Here is a 15,521-nt window from a genome sequence, read left to right as displayed (position 1 = left end):
TTATTTAAATAAAAGAGTTTGATGTAGTATGGAAACATTGCTTCAAATATATATTCACTCCCCACCCCATACAGCCCAGGGAAACTAAACTGGGAAAAGACAGCATATGGCCTAGTGTATAAATGTGAAGAATTTTCGCTGAACAAAGAACATTTACTCTCGGCATAAAATGAATGCAGATCTAGGCTTAATGTGTGAGGCAAACCACTGCACAATTAGAGACAACATGATACCTTCTTTCTTTTTTTCAGATAGCAATACCGATATTGAAAGCTGATACTGATCTCACACTTTTTTATTTAAAAACTACTACTTGCCATTAATTGAAGCATTTCGCTTAAGATGAGTATCTAAAAGCAGTCTATCATGCTGAACCATCTCGACTAACCCACAGAAGGAAACACACAGCTATCAACAACACATCATATAAGACAGACTTTTTACAGGATTGGATCTGATTCATTTATTTTTCTCCCTCTGATATCTGATACAGCATTTTCTGGTGATTTCAGTGATATTGATATGGGGATTATAACTGCATAACTACATCACACACAGCACACAGCTGATTTTACACTGATAGCTTTTCACTTTCATAGTCACATAAACTCTGTTTTATCCTGCCCTAATTATAGTCTGCCATAAATTCTTTGGTTACACAAGCAGCCTGCACACCACCTGCCCTGCACATTTCCATGTTTTCCTGTTCTAACACACTCAGGAATGGTTCGTTAATGAGCTAATGCGTTTAATGTTTTAGTGAACCCACTAAAATGGCCAGGATGGTGATACTCCTGAGAATATGTGACCTAGGCATTTTTGTACATATTCAGGTAGATCTTATTAATTATTAATGCTATGGATATATGTAATTGCTCACAGTCAATTTTTATGCTGTTAGATAAAAATACTTAATTTTGCTAAACATTGCATTTTATTTTAGGGTTTATGGTTCATTGTCATGTATAATTTGCCTGACTTAAAGGCCATAAATGGTCAGACAACACGGCTGCACTTTACAGGAAAGGACAGAGCAGACTCTACCTGCTCAGGAGACTGAGGTCATTTGGAGTGCAGGGGCCACTCCTGAGGACCTTTTTTGAAACAGTGGTGGCATCAGCCATCTTCTATGGAGTGGTCTGCTGGGGTGGCAGCATCTCCACTGCAGACAGGAAGAAACTGGACAAACTGATCAGGAGGGCCGGCTCGGTCCTGGAAACCCCTATAGACCCAGTGCAGGCGGTGGGAGAAAGGAGGATGCTAAACAAGCTAGCATCCATGCTGGAGAACGACTCCCACCCCATGCATGAGACTCTGGCAGCACTGGGCAGTTCCTTCAGTGACCAGCTCCTTCACCCCAAGTGTGTAAAGGAGCGCTATTGCAGGTCCTTCCTTCCTGCTGCTGTGAGACTGTTCAGCTAGCATTGCTCCCGGTAGACCATACACACATACAATATACACACATTCAGAATGCGAACATTTTTTCATTGTACAATATGTTCCTAAGTGCAATACAGATTTATATGCAACTCTTATTTTATTATTATTATTATTTTGTTGTAAATAGTCTTGATTTAACTTTAATTTATATTATTTATAATGTTTATACTGTTTCCCATTTCTATTACTGAGTGCCTAACTTCTATTACTGCTGCTGCTGTAATACTGTGAATTTCCCCACTGTAGGACTAATAAAGGATTATCTTATTTTATCTTATCTTATCTTAAATTACAAACAAACTTAAACTTGGCATTTATGTCAAAAAGTGGTCCATAGTGACACTCGTAGTTAATTCTATGCAAAGTGTTAGTACAATTGCGCCATCTCGTGACTATAAGTTGTACTTGCACCACACTTCTACACCATGCAGGCAGAATTTTTTAGGCTCCACTCGAGGATGTCAGGTTTGAGATATATATATATTATAATATTATAATTATATATAATTAATATATTATTAATTAATAATGATTATGCAGTTAAAAAGCAGCTCCTGGTTTGACCAATCGGTGCTTCAGTAAATTGTACTAATGATGTAATTGATGATATTAACGAGTCTCTGTGGTGGCTGTGAAGGTGTCAAGGAAAAATATGGCCCAAGAAATTCTTGTTATTTTTTATTGTTTTTATGTTTATTTGAATTATGAATATGACTTTATTCTGATGTATATTGTGATAAACTCACTGCTGAGGTCAATTGTTAAAAAAATTGCTTAGGTGCCTAAAACTTTTGCACAGTACTGTATACACACACACACACACACACACACACAAACACACACACATATATATATATATATATATATATATACATACACACACGTCTGTGTATGCAAAGTGTTTGGCCACTCTTGATCCTCAAATTACATATTTCTGATTTTTCTATGTGAAAAATAGAAAAAATAGAATATGAATATATATATATATATATATATAAAACAAAAACAAACAACCCTACAATGTAATGGGGGTGTGAGCCCTCAATGAATAGAGGTGAATAGAGCTAACTGGCTAAAAATGAAAAGCTAAAATCGTTTCTAACCACTTGACCAGAGCTTTCCTTTAAATCTATAGAGTTGGAGTTCGTATGTCACTAACAAAGCAAAGAAAACCTACCGGCATGTTTCCTTTTTCTACAGCAAACGGGCTTGGAGCAGCAGGACTCCAGCCTCGCTGCTAATGACGGCTGATTGGTTGGCGAGCGGAGCAGCTCATTGGCTGTTGGCGCTCACTGACGTCATGAACACGCATGAAGCGCCGTTTCAAACTCTTATCCATCCATCCATCCATCCATCATCTTCCGCTTCTCCGGGGTTCGGGTCGCGGGGGCAGCATCCTGAGCAATGAAGCCCAGACCTCCCTTTCCCCAGCCACTTCCACTAGCTCCCTGGGAGGGATTCCGAGGCGCTCCCAGGCCAGCTGGGCGATATAGTCACGCCAGCGTGTCCTGGGTCTTCCCCGGGGTCTCCTCCCCGGTGGACTTGCCTGTGACACCTAACAAGATGCCCGAACCACCTCAACTGGCTCCTCTCGACGTGAAGAAGCAGCGGCTCTACTCCGAGTCCCTCTCGGATGACCGAACTTCTCACCCTATCAAACTCTTATAACTCTTAAAACTCTTAAAAATATAACAGCGGTGTTTCATGTTTTACGCTCTTCTGTGTTCCGGGAGTTTGTTTGTTTGTTTATTTGTTTATTTATTTATATATATATATATATATATATATATATATATATATATATATATATATATAAAGTTTAAACTAAAATGTTAAAAATTTTATAAACTATGTTTTTGTTCAAACGCTCCATCTATACTTATTTGTTTCGGACCCGCTTCGAGTAAATCAGATAACTTGAGAAGGCGCTCGCGAGCGGGTCCAAAACGTGAGGGCGTTTCTTGTTTTGCAGACACGCTCACTGACTTCAGTTTATGGACTTCCCATTTCTCCCATTAAACTAAAAACGTGATTGTAAATTGCTAAAGCCAGTCCTCAATTACTGGGAATGAATGAATGGGGCTAAAACCGAAAGATTAAGCATGTTAATCATTTATCTGGGACATTCCTTTAATTGGGGAAAGTAGAAGGATGTATTCCATTAAAACGTGTAAAGAAAACTTAGCAGTATTCCATCTTTCTGTCAAACTGGATTTGGCCAGTAGGATGATAGCATTACTGCTGCTGAGTGCTAATTGGTTGGTGGGCTGATCAGCTCGTTGGCTGAATAATGATGATGGTAAAAAGTAAAAATAAAAAGTGCAAAATAAATTCAGTTGTAACACCCCACATATCTCTTCAGAGTGAATGGAAAATGTCCCACTCCAAAACCTTATCGTAAAACAATATCTCAGACATCAGGGATCCCATTTGTACATTGTGAGAAAGGTTTTGGAGGCATTCAGTGCTTTGGATATCTGTTTCCTGTCACCACCACTGCAAACAGTTCTGACTCAGTGTCTCTAAAACGCACATTTCATATCAAACAACTTAACCACTTAATTATGTAGAAAATGTGAAAATCTGGGAAGCTCATTTAAAGGGGAAGTGTGCTTTATCTTTGAGATTTCCAGTGATGTGGTGCCTGCATCTGTGACAGGAATGACAAATAAATCTCAACAGGCAGCCGTTACTACACTAAAGGGGCGCCCGAGAACAATGGAGCTTGTGAATATTGAGCCAAACAGCTAATTCTAGTTGCAGGCTGTGGAGAAGACTACCCAGGGCTTAGTTGGTAGGGGCCCTCAAAGGGCCTGGACTAAAAAGTTGGCTTTGGTGTGGTGTAGTACTATTGGAAATGTACTGCATGTTGGAAATATTGGAGGATCTCCCTTGCTTCTCCTGCTCTCTGTAATCACAAATTGTGTCGGTTGCTCTTTAATTAGATTTCACTAGAACATGCACTCAGCATATGGGGCACATTCAGCACGAGGCACATCTACAGCCATGTTGGAAAATCATTCCTGGAGGCTCCTCATGAAGCTGCTTGAAAGAATGCTAAGAAGATGCTTTGAGGCACAGGAGGAGCTAGGCTGAAAAATAAATATAAGATAGCTTTAATTTTGTCAGTTCCACATGTTGTTATTTTGGTGTCTTAACTGTAGTTTCAAAATGTAGAAAATAGCTCCACATTCTTTGACTAGGTGTGTCTAAACTTTTGACTGGCAATAAACAACACTGATGTGACACGTTACTTGTTGAAATGCAAGATTTATGTGAAAGAGGGGTGTGTGTCTAATCAACTATGAATTCAATGTTTATGGATGCTTTTTCCATAATCCTGTATTGTAAATTCAGTACATATGATTCTTAATTATATGCAGGCTTTCCTGTTGTTTGTCTGACAGATGGAAAACCAATTACAAAACAATAGAGCAATGAAATTCTGTTGGAAAAAATAGAACATAACTGTTCACTGCTCATGTTCATAGCCAAAGTAATATTTTTGTGAGCATTTTTGTGGTAGACATTTAAGGAGACTACAGTCCAGAATGTCCACCAGTGGAATAAAGCATTTTTCACCATGTTTTGGAATTTCTTTAAAGAAACTGCTTTATGTGCATAAAGGTTTGTTTCTCATTAAATAAGAGTTCTACAGGAAAACAAAGCTTTGGAAATGATCCATGTATGAGATAGGAACTGAAACTATTATCACATACATTATATGGCCAAAAGTATATGGACACTCCTCCTAACTAGAATTCATGTGTTTCAGCCACACCTTCTGCTAATAGATGTATAAACACAAGTGCAGCCATGCTATCTCCATAGACAAACATTGGCAGTGGAATGAGTCATATTTAAGAGCTCAGTGACTTTAAATGTGGCACTGTCGTATGATTGCTTTGCTATAAGTCAGTTTGTGAACTTTCTGCCCTGCTAGATCAGCCCTGGTCCACTGGAAGTTCTATTGTTGTGCGATAGAATCTAGGAGCAACAACAGCTTAGAGTGTTGAAGTGTGTAAAAATGGTCTATGTTCTGTTGTATCACTGTGTGGAGTTACAAACTGTGTCTGAAAGCAACATCAGCACAAGAATTGTGTGTCAAAAGCTTTGTGAAATGGGTTTCCTTGGCCAAGCAGCTGCACACAAACCTGAGACCACAATGCACGAAACCATGTGTCGGCTGGAGAAGTGTAAATTACATTTCCACTGGACTCTTAAGCAGTGGAAACATGTTTTCTGGAGTAATGAATCTCAATTCATTATGTGGGAGTCTGACAGACAGATCTGGGTCTGGCTAATAGAAGGTGAATGTTACCTACTAGAACACATGGCATCAACTATAAAGTTTGGTGGAGGAAGGATAATGGGTTGGGGCCTACAGCATACAAAGACATTTTAGACAATTTACAAGTCTGGTGTAGAGGAACTGAAGTGCACAGATCTCAGACCACAACTTCACGGAACACATCCGAGATAAACTGGAACATCGATTGCAAGCCAGACCTTCTCATCCAACATCAATGCCTGACCTCACATGTGCTCTCAATGGGCACAAATTACCATAGATGCACTCCAAAACATTGTAGCTAGCAGCCCCAAAAGAGTGGAGGCTGCTATGGCTGCATAGAGGGAGAAACTCCATTGGAATGCCCATGATTTTGGTATGTGATGTCTAATAAGCACATACAGGTGTGATGGTCAGGTGCCACATATTTTCAGTTCTGCATAGCTACTTAACAGTACTTCATAGTGCTTAATTATTTTAATTGATTCATGAAATTCTTATCACAAATTACACAAATGACAAACACGTATCAAAAGCATTCATTCATACTGCACTAGTATGAACCAACCGATAGTTCATGACTTTATTGTAAACAGACCATCCTGGAAAACTGACATAAGGAGTAAAACATTTGTCTGTAGATTCCCTTCACAAATGATGTGGACTTAAAAATCACTCACAACACTGCACATGTCCTATATACAGTTACAACAGATGAATATAACAACACTTGAGCAGGGTGGCAGCTGAAGACACAACAGAAAATTGATTAGCCATGGTACCTTTACGCATAACAAATTTTTATCTTACAAAATAAATGTCTTTTACATGTCACTGAAACATGCATGTTCTCTTCTGTTTATGCCTTTGAAACTAAAAGGCTTTTAACATTAAAGAAATGTTTGTAAAAAATATATACAAAATATAAAATGCCTTTATTTGTAATGTACCAACATATTTCACTAAAGGCAGTTTACATTTCATAACTCATAGCTGTGCCTGGAAATTGGCTTCTACACTTGCTTTAGAAATCTAATTAAATTTTCATTCTCTGTACATGTCATATCTGTGTAAAGGTCAGAAAATGGTAGTGGTTCATGACTGAAGCCTATTGGTTTGTGATTGCAGTCCATAACTGGCAATACATTTTGCATGTATGTGATTTGTTCAAAATAAAACTCTCTTTACATCAGACTCTTCTTGGATAAAGTAAGTGAAGGACAACTAAGGAGTAGTGGACCAACAAGCCACTGAGGATATTTCTCTAATGAACTCTGTGGCATAAACTACGTTTCCTACCATGCTTCTATCTCCCAAATACAACCCTGAAGCCTGCTCTGATAAGTTCATAATGAGAACCTTCTGACCGAAACCTTACAGTCTTTCAGACATGACCATGCATGGGCACACAAAATTGATTAGGGCAAGAACCATAGTAAGTCAGTGGGTTTGGTTTCAGGGGAAAGAAGGTCACTGGATCACCATCATATGTCCATTGAGGCTAGTGGTGTTCGTGCCACAGTCAACATACAGGTATTTCTCCTGAGAGATCTGCTCGGCATGCCCAAAGTACACGGTGGTCACGGTCATCCTAAAGGGCACAGGTGAAAAAAAGAAGGTGAAAAAAATGATAAACCCAAGAACAAAATGTAGGAGTCTCTAAACTAAAGAAATAAACAATATTCCTCATACACCAACACACTAGTTCCTTTCAAGGTTGGGCGATATGGCAAAAATAGTACAAAATTAGTTTGTTTTTTTTTTTCTTTCTTTGGTTTGATAAGTTGAGACTGACACAAAGCCAGAGTGGTTCCACTAACAATACTATTAAAAACTATTAACACAAGTACAAGGTGCAAAAAAATAGCAGATACAAAACCTAGCAAACTCAAACAAAATATGTTACAGTAAGAAGCTCAAGTTCATTTTGCACCCAGATACATGGTGAAAAAACAACGCAACAAGGCTTGCAAGGTTAGCCGAGGTAACGGATGATTAGTGGTCATCTTTAAAGGCTTTAGACTGACTGCCTTTATGTAAATTGCAAGCATTTTTGTGACCTGGCTGAGAGTTTAATTTAATGTAGTAAAAACAAAATGCTGAGTAGCATGCTTTGGCACTTCAAGAAATTGGACATTGCTGGTAGTCAGTGAATGTTGGCAGTGTTGTATGCGGCTTCATTGCAGACAATAGTTTTACATTTTTTGGACACAGCACATCACTTGAGCCTGTAGATGCAACAAGGGCTGCATTGGTCTAATTTGGATATTAAATGCAACATTCATTAAAGCTGCAGGATATCAGGATGACAATATAAGAAATAATAAATGATTATAAAAATATTTTGCCTCTGACTGGATGTGACAAATACATGTACAATCTAAACTGCCTCACCTATAGCCACATAACAAAATACTGAATTACAACAGCACCATTCACTATTGTGCAAAATAAAAAGAAACGAAATACTAACAGCTGCTTACATCAGAATTACAAGCACATTTTTAAGCACTGAAAGGCTGAGACAGTCAGCATTACCCAAACAGCATTTTCTACAAAAAACATTCATATTTATTTTTATACAAGCACATGAGAATAAAGAAATATTTTTGATTAATTATACCTCATATACTTAAAATACAGGGTGTAAGAGCAATCAGGCTCGTAGTTCAGGATGGAGTAGTTCTTGAGCTGTGTGTTTTTAAATGAAATGTTTAGCTGAATAATTAAGTTACTCATCCCCTGCAGGAGACACCAGGGTTCAATCCCAACCCAGAGAAACACTGATTGGGTGTCTGTCATTGCAGCTCTTTACTGTTTGTCCATCATGGAAACTGATTTATCATGAAGCCCAAAATTCTGCCTGAACAGTTTTTGAAAAATGTCCTAACAAAGTCATACGACAGATTTATGATACGTTTTTAAACTGCAGAATTGCTCGCACCTTTGTGCAATAGTGTGTAGTTTTCATTCTAACCAAACAATAAATCCCAAATAGGAAAACACTGGTGAATCTTTGTGAAAGATTTCTTCTTGAAACTGAGCTTCTAGAAGAAATTTCTTCTGAGTGGTTGGGGAATGAGGCACAATGTTCCTAATCAGTTCTTTGCTTGGACGTACATTTGTAGCAAAAGACTTTATTAAGTACAGAACCATCATATTTATAACTTTGGTTTCTTCACATTCACATATTTTATTTACAAGAACCAACCACTGAAAAGTTTTAGTGAACTAAACATGGTTCTTTCATGGCATCACTGAAAATTTTTGGGAACATATTTGACAAACTCAGAACATACAAAATAACTAATTACTAATGATTTGTAATGATCTCTACAAGCAATGACCTCCTAATATATTATTGATATATTACCCACCATATATTTTACTCAAGGTAACAAATCTTAACTTACTGCATCATGATCACAATATTGTGCACCTTTATGGACTGCATGGTGCAGAAGTCACTGAAAAACAAAGACAAATTTTAACACACACACAAACACGCACACAACATATCAGTACATATAGCTTAATAAACACAAGTCAGAACTTAAAAAAAAGAAAACTTACAAGATGTAGCTCATCTCATTGGCTATGACAGTAGGAACAGAGAAGTCAACCTGAACAGGAGCAGACGGAGATTCAGAACAGAGATTAGCTTTTAATGTTATTCACAGTATTTACTCAACACTCAGTTGTCTGATTACAAAGACGCATGCAACAGGAAAAGGGTGCGCTTTAAAAACTCAAAGGTCATTTGCTGTGGAAAAACATTACTATACTACTCTACACTACCGTTTGTTTGTTTGTTTTTCTTTTAAATAAAAGCCTCATAGCACAAAAGATGTTGAGGAAACTCATTTCAATCCCTCAACATTAAAAAGTTCATCTAATTCATAAACAGTCAATAAACATTTTTATTGTTCATTTATTATTAGAATTTACAAAAATGGATTGTGAAATAATTAACCAGTTTTGTTACTATGGTGAGAAAATATTTCTGGAACATTCACATCTACTCTGCTTCTCCAGTGTACATTCTACTGTTATCATGGTTTCATGCTGACTAAGAGCTCATTGGGGTGATGACTTACTCTGAATAGGATCTGAAAAGCACCATTCAAAGGCACTCCCTAATCTTATCTAGCACGGCATGAAAGCAGTGACTGCATTCAGGCCACAACCATAACCAGGAAGTGAAGACTTGGACATCTGATTTCAGAAAGACTCATAGTTAATCTTAACATACAATGATGCTTAAGATACTATAGGGATTTTTATATTTCTTTAGTTTGTACATGGCGAACAAAAAGCAGCTTTTTGTTCCAAGATTAAAACTTTGCTAAAAAACAAAATGTTGCTTTCTAACATCCAGGTTATCTAGTACCGCTAGAGATGCCCAACCCATCGTGGACTGACAATACCATCATGGGAGGGCTGTGGGGGTTATGTCTTAACACCATGTTACTTTCCATGCCTGCTTAACAGGTGAAAAACACGCTTTCTGGTCAGACACTTGCAACTTAACTTCGTTTTAATGTGTTTTGTTAGCTGTTGGCATATCAGCTTTTGCTATAGGTCTAATACTTTGTGTTTACATCTTATAAAATGCTTAAAGTAATAAAATCAGCTAACCAGTGTGAAGTAGCCTAAAGACTGTTTAGTGCAGCTATGTGTGTAAAGACTGATGTAATCATATTGTAAAAATCTACCATGCACATTTGTGAGGGAAGCCATTCCATGTCTGGAAGGCTGCTCAACAGCATTATCGCTTTAACAAGCACCACCACACGTACGTCACTGCTACTAAAATGTTCTGAAAATGTTCTGGACAACAAATCATGGCTGATTCAGGAGATGAGGCATCAATACAGTAACTTTTGTGCATCTTAATGTCACTGATGTCATGTTTTTGGACATTTAAACTATCCAACATGATCGTAAAATCATGTCAGGTGGAAACTACTTGCTAACTACCATGTTTTTATTCCAAAACATGCCATTTCATGTGCATGAAACATGATCATACTAGCTAACTGTAGCTAGATGTCCATTAACAGCTAGCTGTAAGCAAAAACTTTAATCTTGGAAAAACAGGCTGTAACACTCAAAGTAGAAGCGTCTTTTTTCCATTTAGGATTATTTGCTGACAAGCACGCTAATGCAGACTAGAAAAGGTCAGTGATCATATATTAAGATCACATATGCATGGATATGTGGAACAAAAATCACAGGTAAAACTTATGACAACTGAAATATGACATTAATACACCATCATTTATAACCTACCTGTTGCATATCCAGAGGCACAACAGTGGTCACGTTGCTCATGAGAGATTTTCCAATCACTGTCTTATAGAACTGCACCTGCGCTGTGATATTCGTCACTTCTACTGGGTAGTAGTTGTTGTTGGTGATGTTGAGAGTGTTCTAAAGCAACAAAAACAAAAGCAGATTCTTTAAATATAATTTACTATATCAAAGTTTTAAATGCCTATTTGTCATGACTGAGTCAAATTAGGCTGGTTACAGCTACAGGGTGAAGTTTCATGCAACTAGTTGCACAAGTCCCATGCAACAATTTAACATTCACAAGGTATTATTTACATATTTGCAGCATTTTTATTATCACTGTATTTTTATCATTTGTATTTTTTTATCGTAACTTTTTATTTAAATAACTACATGTGCGAATTTTGTCCGTGTACGATTCTTTGTTAAATATTTGACCTTTTGTTGGACAGCATGCCTTATTCCGTGAAGTTAAAATACTTGCAGCTGCTGAGTTTCAGGGATGCAGGGTGTGCAATTTATTCTCAAGTAGGTTTCAAACAAATAAAGTTGCACAAAAGTTTCACTGTGTAAACCAACCTTTAAAGTTCATCCAGAAAAGTGATTAACCCTGTGTGGGCCAATGTTTCAGGTGAAGGCTTAAAAACAGCATTTACTAACTTACATACAGATATAAGATCTTACAGTGATGTTGATATAGACGATTCGATTATCTGTATCAAAAGTGACATATGAAGACTTCACGCCAATGTAGGAGACATCAATGGTGCGGGGGAACAGGAAGAAGACAGCCAGGCCAGAAAGCAGGAGGCACAGCAGGACTGACAAACATACATACAGCTTTCTGCAAAAGTAGAGGAGTCCTAATTACAGTCAAATTGATCTTTCTACAAGGTAACTGGAGTATAATACAGCTCAATTACACTGAAAAGGGATTATAAAGACTCTAATCAAGCTGAGGCATCTTTTCTAATAACACACTCAGGAATTGTGATCAAAAATATTAGCATCAAATAATCAAATTGATTAAAACCTGTCCCAATATAAATTTGTTGGCAGGGAACAGGATTGGCGCACCAACCTATGAGTCAAAGTCCAGGCCATGGTCAGCATGGTTGTAAATACGTTAACTTGTACAAAGAGCCATGGAAAGTTATATGGCATGACTGAAGTAACTGCAGTCATACATTAACTACACAACTTGAAACAATGCTTTTCATCAAGTTAAAAAGCATTTTTAAAAAAAAATGCATACTATACAAGAACAAACTTACGTTCGTCTTGGCCTCAGCCTTTGGTCACTGTATGGGATTAAAGCAACAAGCTGGTTTTCTTGTTCTGAGCAGAAAAAGAATGCATACCAGAAATTAGGTTTAAAATGCTTAGCCACTCTTTCGGAAACTTCACAAAATTATAGGCACACTAATAGGTACCATGTAAGCATTATCTTGGTACTAAAATAACACTGGCGTTCTGTTCTGGTGCTCTGCAACTTAAAACAGCCATTTTAAGTGTTATTTTCAGTTGGGAGCATAAATCAATTAATGCAATACAACTGATCAACTTACAGTCTACACAAGCTTCCTGGTGCTCATTTAATAAAGAATTGTGCAAGTGCACCTCAAGTTAACAGTAAACAAGAGCTGATGGGAGATGACTTCTTACCTCTTGGTATTCTTCCTGTGCCTTGACAAGTGGGACAAGTAACACTGTCCCTGCCTGTAAATTCAACATATGGGAACTGTGAAATATCATTCTTGTCCTCTTCTGTATCTGACTCAGACTCCTTTGGTGTTAGATCCTCATTGCCCTCAGATTTTTGCTTCGGCAAGCAGAAAAGTGCCTTCCCCATGGCTAGTTTATCCTATAAGAAAAAGGAAACGCAATCAGCGAAATACACCATGTGCCATCAATGTTTTTAGACCTACTCCTTGATGAAATAACTAAGACAGCTTTTCAACATGAATACTAAAACCACGTCTGAAAGCCACATAAGGGAAAACAAGGTTTTTGACTAATTAAAGCCACAGTTAGGGATTTATCATCAGTAAAAACTAAGGCTGTGTCTTAATACGTACTTGTGCACTAATAAGAACGCGTATCTAATGTACAGAAGCCGTCCGCCGCGAAACTATCCGCACTAGCTAGAAGTTCTCGTTAGTACGCAAGCTCGTAATTAGGATGAAGCCCAACATCTCCATCACTTATTCTGGTCAGCGTGAGATGTACAAATTATTTCATGTTGTAGCATAAATGCCACAAAAACTGCCCTTACTCTATAGCGTTACTTTGTCAGCAGACAAACAGAAGAGCAGACCAAAACATCACGTGCTCGCGCTAAGAAAGTTAACGAGCACAACAGAGGACAATAAAGCCGGAGACGAGTCGGCCTGAGGGTGTAGGAGTTATGGCCGGCTGTCAACAAGAACACGGTGTACTTTTCCAAAGAAAAGACCACCTACCACCCGTGATTCTCCTGTCAGGTGGTTTATTTTAAAGCGAACAGGGAGCTCTACACGTAACTAGGTTAGTGGATAGCGGCAGGTTAGGATCTGCGCGTTCATGCAACAACTAGCTTAGTTAACGTTAACTAGGTTAGCTAATCGTCTTGACCACACATTAAAATGTGACTGACGGAGCACGAAGACACAGACGCCATGCACTACAGACCGTGACAAACACATATATTCTGAGGAATGGACACCAAACAAACCGAGATCACTTCTTACCTTCCCTGTTACGGCTATTCAGACGGTCGTCCCTGTGTTGACAGCAGCACGACGCCCTCTTCATCTCAGGACGCCACGCCCATGCTGTCTTCTTATTGGCTGCTGCGCGGCGTGACCGGGAACGTCACGTTGTTTCTGTGGCTTGCCTGCTTTACTGTCGTTTCCTAGAGGAGGTCAGTGGATCACTATGAAGAGCAATACCACTGATTTTATTTCCGAGCTGATAACAAGTAATGCCAGTGCTAATATGCCGATACCGATACAGACACTGACCCTTTAAAAGTGTAAAAAAAACCCAACTTTTTTGTGATTTCACAAAAACGGTAAATAAGGACAAAACCTGCCATAAGGTATCAATATTTTTATGCAAGGACTGATTCTCAAAAGGAACTGTAAGGAGGGAACGTACTGATGCTTCATTATTGACCCACCCATCCCTACAGATCCTATGAGTCAAACATGACCTGGCCCATGACACAATCCTATCTGGACCACAAAAGTGTTTTAATTTTCTAATGCACTACAATCCCCAGCAAGCACTGCAACATATGTGCTCCAACTCTCCTGCTCCAACAACAGTCTATGGGACAGCGGACACACCTCAGTTCTACACACTTCTACACAGTTCCACACCAGTCATATCACCAAACACACTAGCTAATCTATATTATACATGCTATATACATACATTACACACAATATACACTTTACTTTTGCTCAGCAGCTCAGAAATTGAGCCCAAGGATTAATGAACAAGGAAATTATGGGGTCTTGTTCAAGCAGATAGATAGGTTTAAAACAGAGAACTCCTAGGGACATTTAAATTTTGAATATTTCAAGAATCTTGTCTATACAACATTTGAACTGTCTATATATAAGTGTCTATAATTTTTCTGTTGAAGTTTCTGCTTATTTTGAACAGTGGTCAGCTCGAGTTATAGCAATAAAACACAGGGGTTCTCTGGCCTTCGGATTTGTTCAGATTTTTAATATGGCCCTTTTAGTGACACCCCAGGTATAGATAATTTACCATCAAGTACTTCTAACTGATCCTTTTTAAAGGTGGATTCTGCCGATTTTTAAAACGTTCTGCATAATTACATGTAAACAAAGACATTCAGAGTGGTTTAATGTGAAACGCTGCTCTAGAGAAATGACCAAGTTAGAATTGTTCATAGCGTTGATGATAGGAGACAGATGTTTTTAGATAAGATTTTGACCTGAAAATGAATTTTAAATGCATTCATGGTGGAGAGATACATGCCGGGTGTTGTACATAAAACTTAAGCTGTCTAATTTGTCACTTTTTTCTTCTATAAACGATGCATATAAAAACTCTGAAGATGAGTGGGTCCACTGGTTGCTTTAGGCATAACATGGGCTCTATCTGTGTTCATGACTCCTGGTTCCCATCGCTGCCACTGTAAAGAATGACAGTCATTCTCAATGATCAATAATAAACTATTTCACGCCATATGAGTAGAGGAGTATATATATATATATATATATATATATATATATATATATATATATATATATATATGTGTATAACTGTTTAAAGCTGTGTTTGCTAGAGTTCTGCTCAGGATCTGTTAAAATTGTCATCATCGAAACGGTCACTGCAGAAACATTTGCTAAAGTGCCAGTAGTAAAGTGTCTTGATCGTTATATATCCTTAGCCATTTGTGTTGTTCAGTGTTGTAAGTTTTTAGTTGTGTATGTGTTAGCTGTGTTGTTCTGTGTCAGATGGTATGGGTTTTGTGGGG

The 15,521-nt window shown here is 38.0% G+C and overlaps 1 protein-coding gene across 1 annotated transcript; it reads right to left on the bottom strand.

Moving 5' to 3' along the window:
- Window positions 1-6,189: 6,189 nt before the first annotated feature.
- On the bottom strand, window positions 6,190-13,987 carry tmem106ba (transmembrane protein 106Ba). Its single transcript, XM_017696889.2, has 8 exons — window positions 13,756-13,987; window positions 12,692-12,890; window positions 12,301-12,364; window positions 11,711-11,870; window positions 11,024-11,164; window positions 9,305-9,354; window positions 9,145-9,198; window positions 6,190-7,322 (listed from the first exon to the last, which is right to left on the bottom strand). Exons 2-8 carry the CDS (start codon window positions 12,876-12,878, stop codon window positions 7,202-7,204), a joined length of 777 nt encoding a protein of 258 aa, XP_017552378.1. The 5' UTR covers window positions 12,879-12,890; window positions 13,756-13,987; the 3' UTR covers window positions 6,190-7,201.
- Between the last annotated feature and the right edge of the window lie 1,534 nt (window positions 13,988-15,521).

The sequence above is a fragment of the Pygocentrus nattereri genome, chromosome 17 (assembly GCF_015220715.1).
Source record: "Pygocentrus nattereri isolate fPygNat1 chromosome 17, fPygNat1.pri, whole genome shotgun sequence".
Taxonomy (NCBI): domain Eukaryota; kingdom Metazoa; phylum Chordata; class Actinopteri; order Characiformes; family Serrasalmidae; genus Pygocentrus; species Pygocentrus nattereri.
The sequence above is the reverse complement of the archived record's forward strand: the minus strand, read 5'-3'. Positions and strand labels throughout refer to the sequence as shown.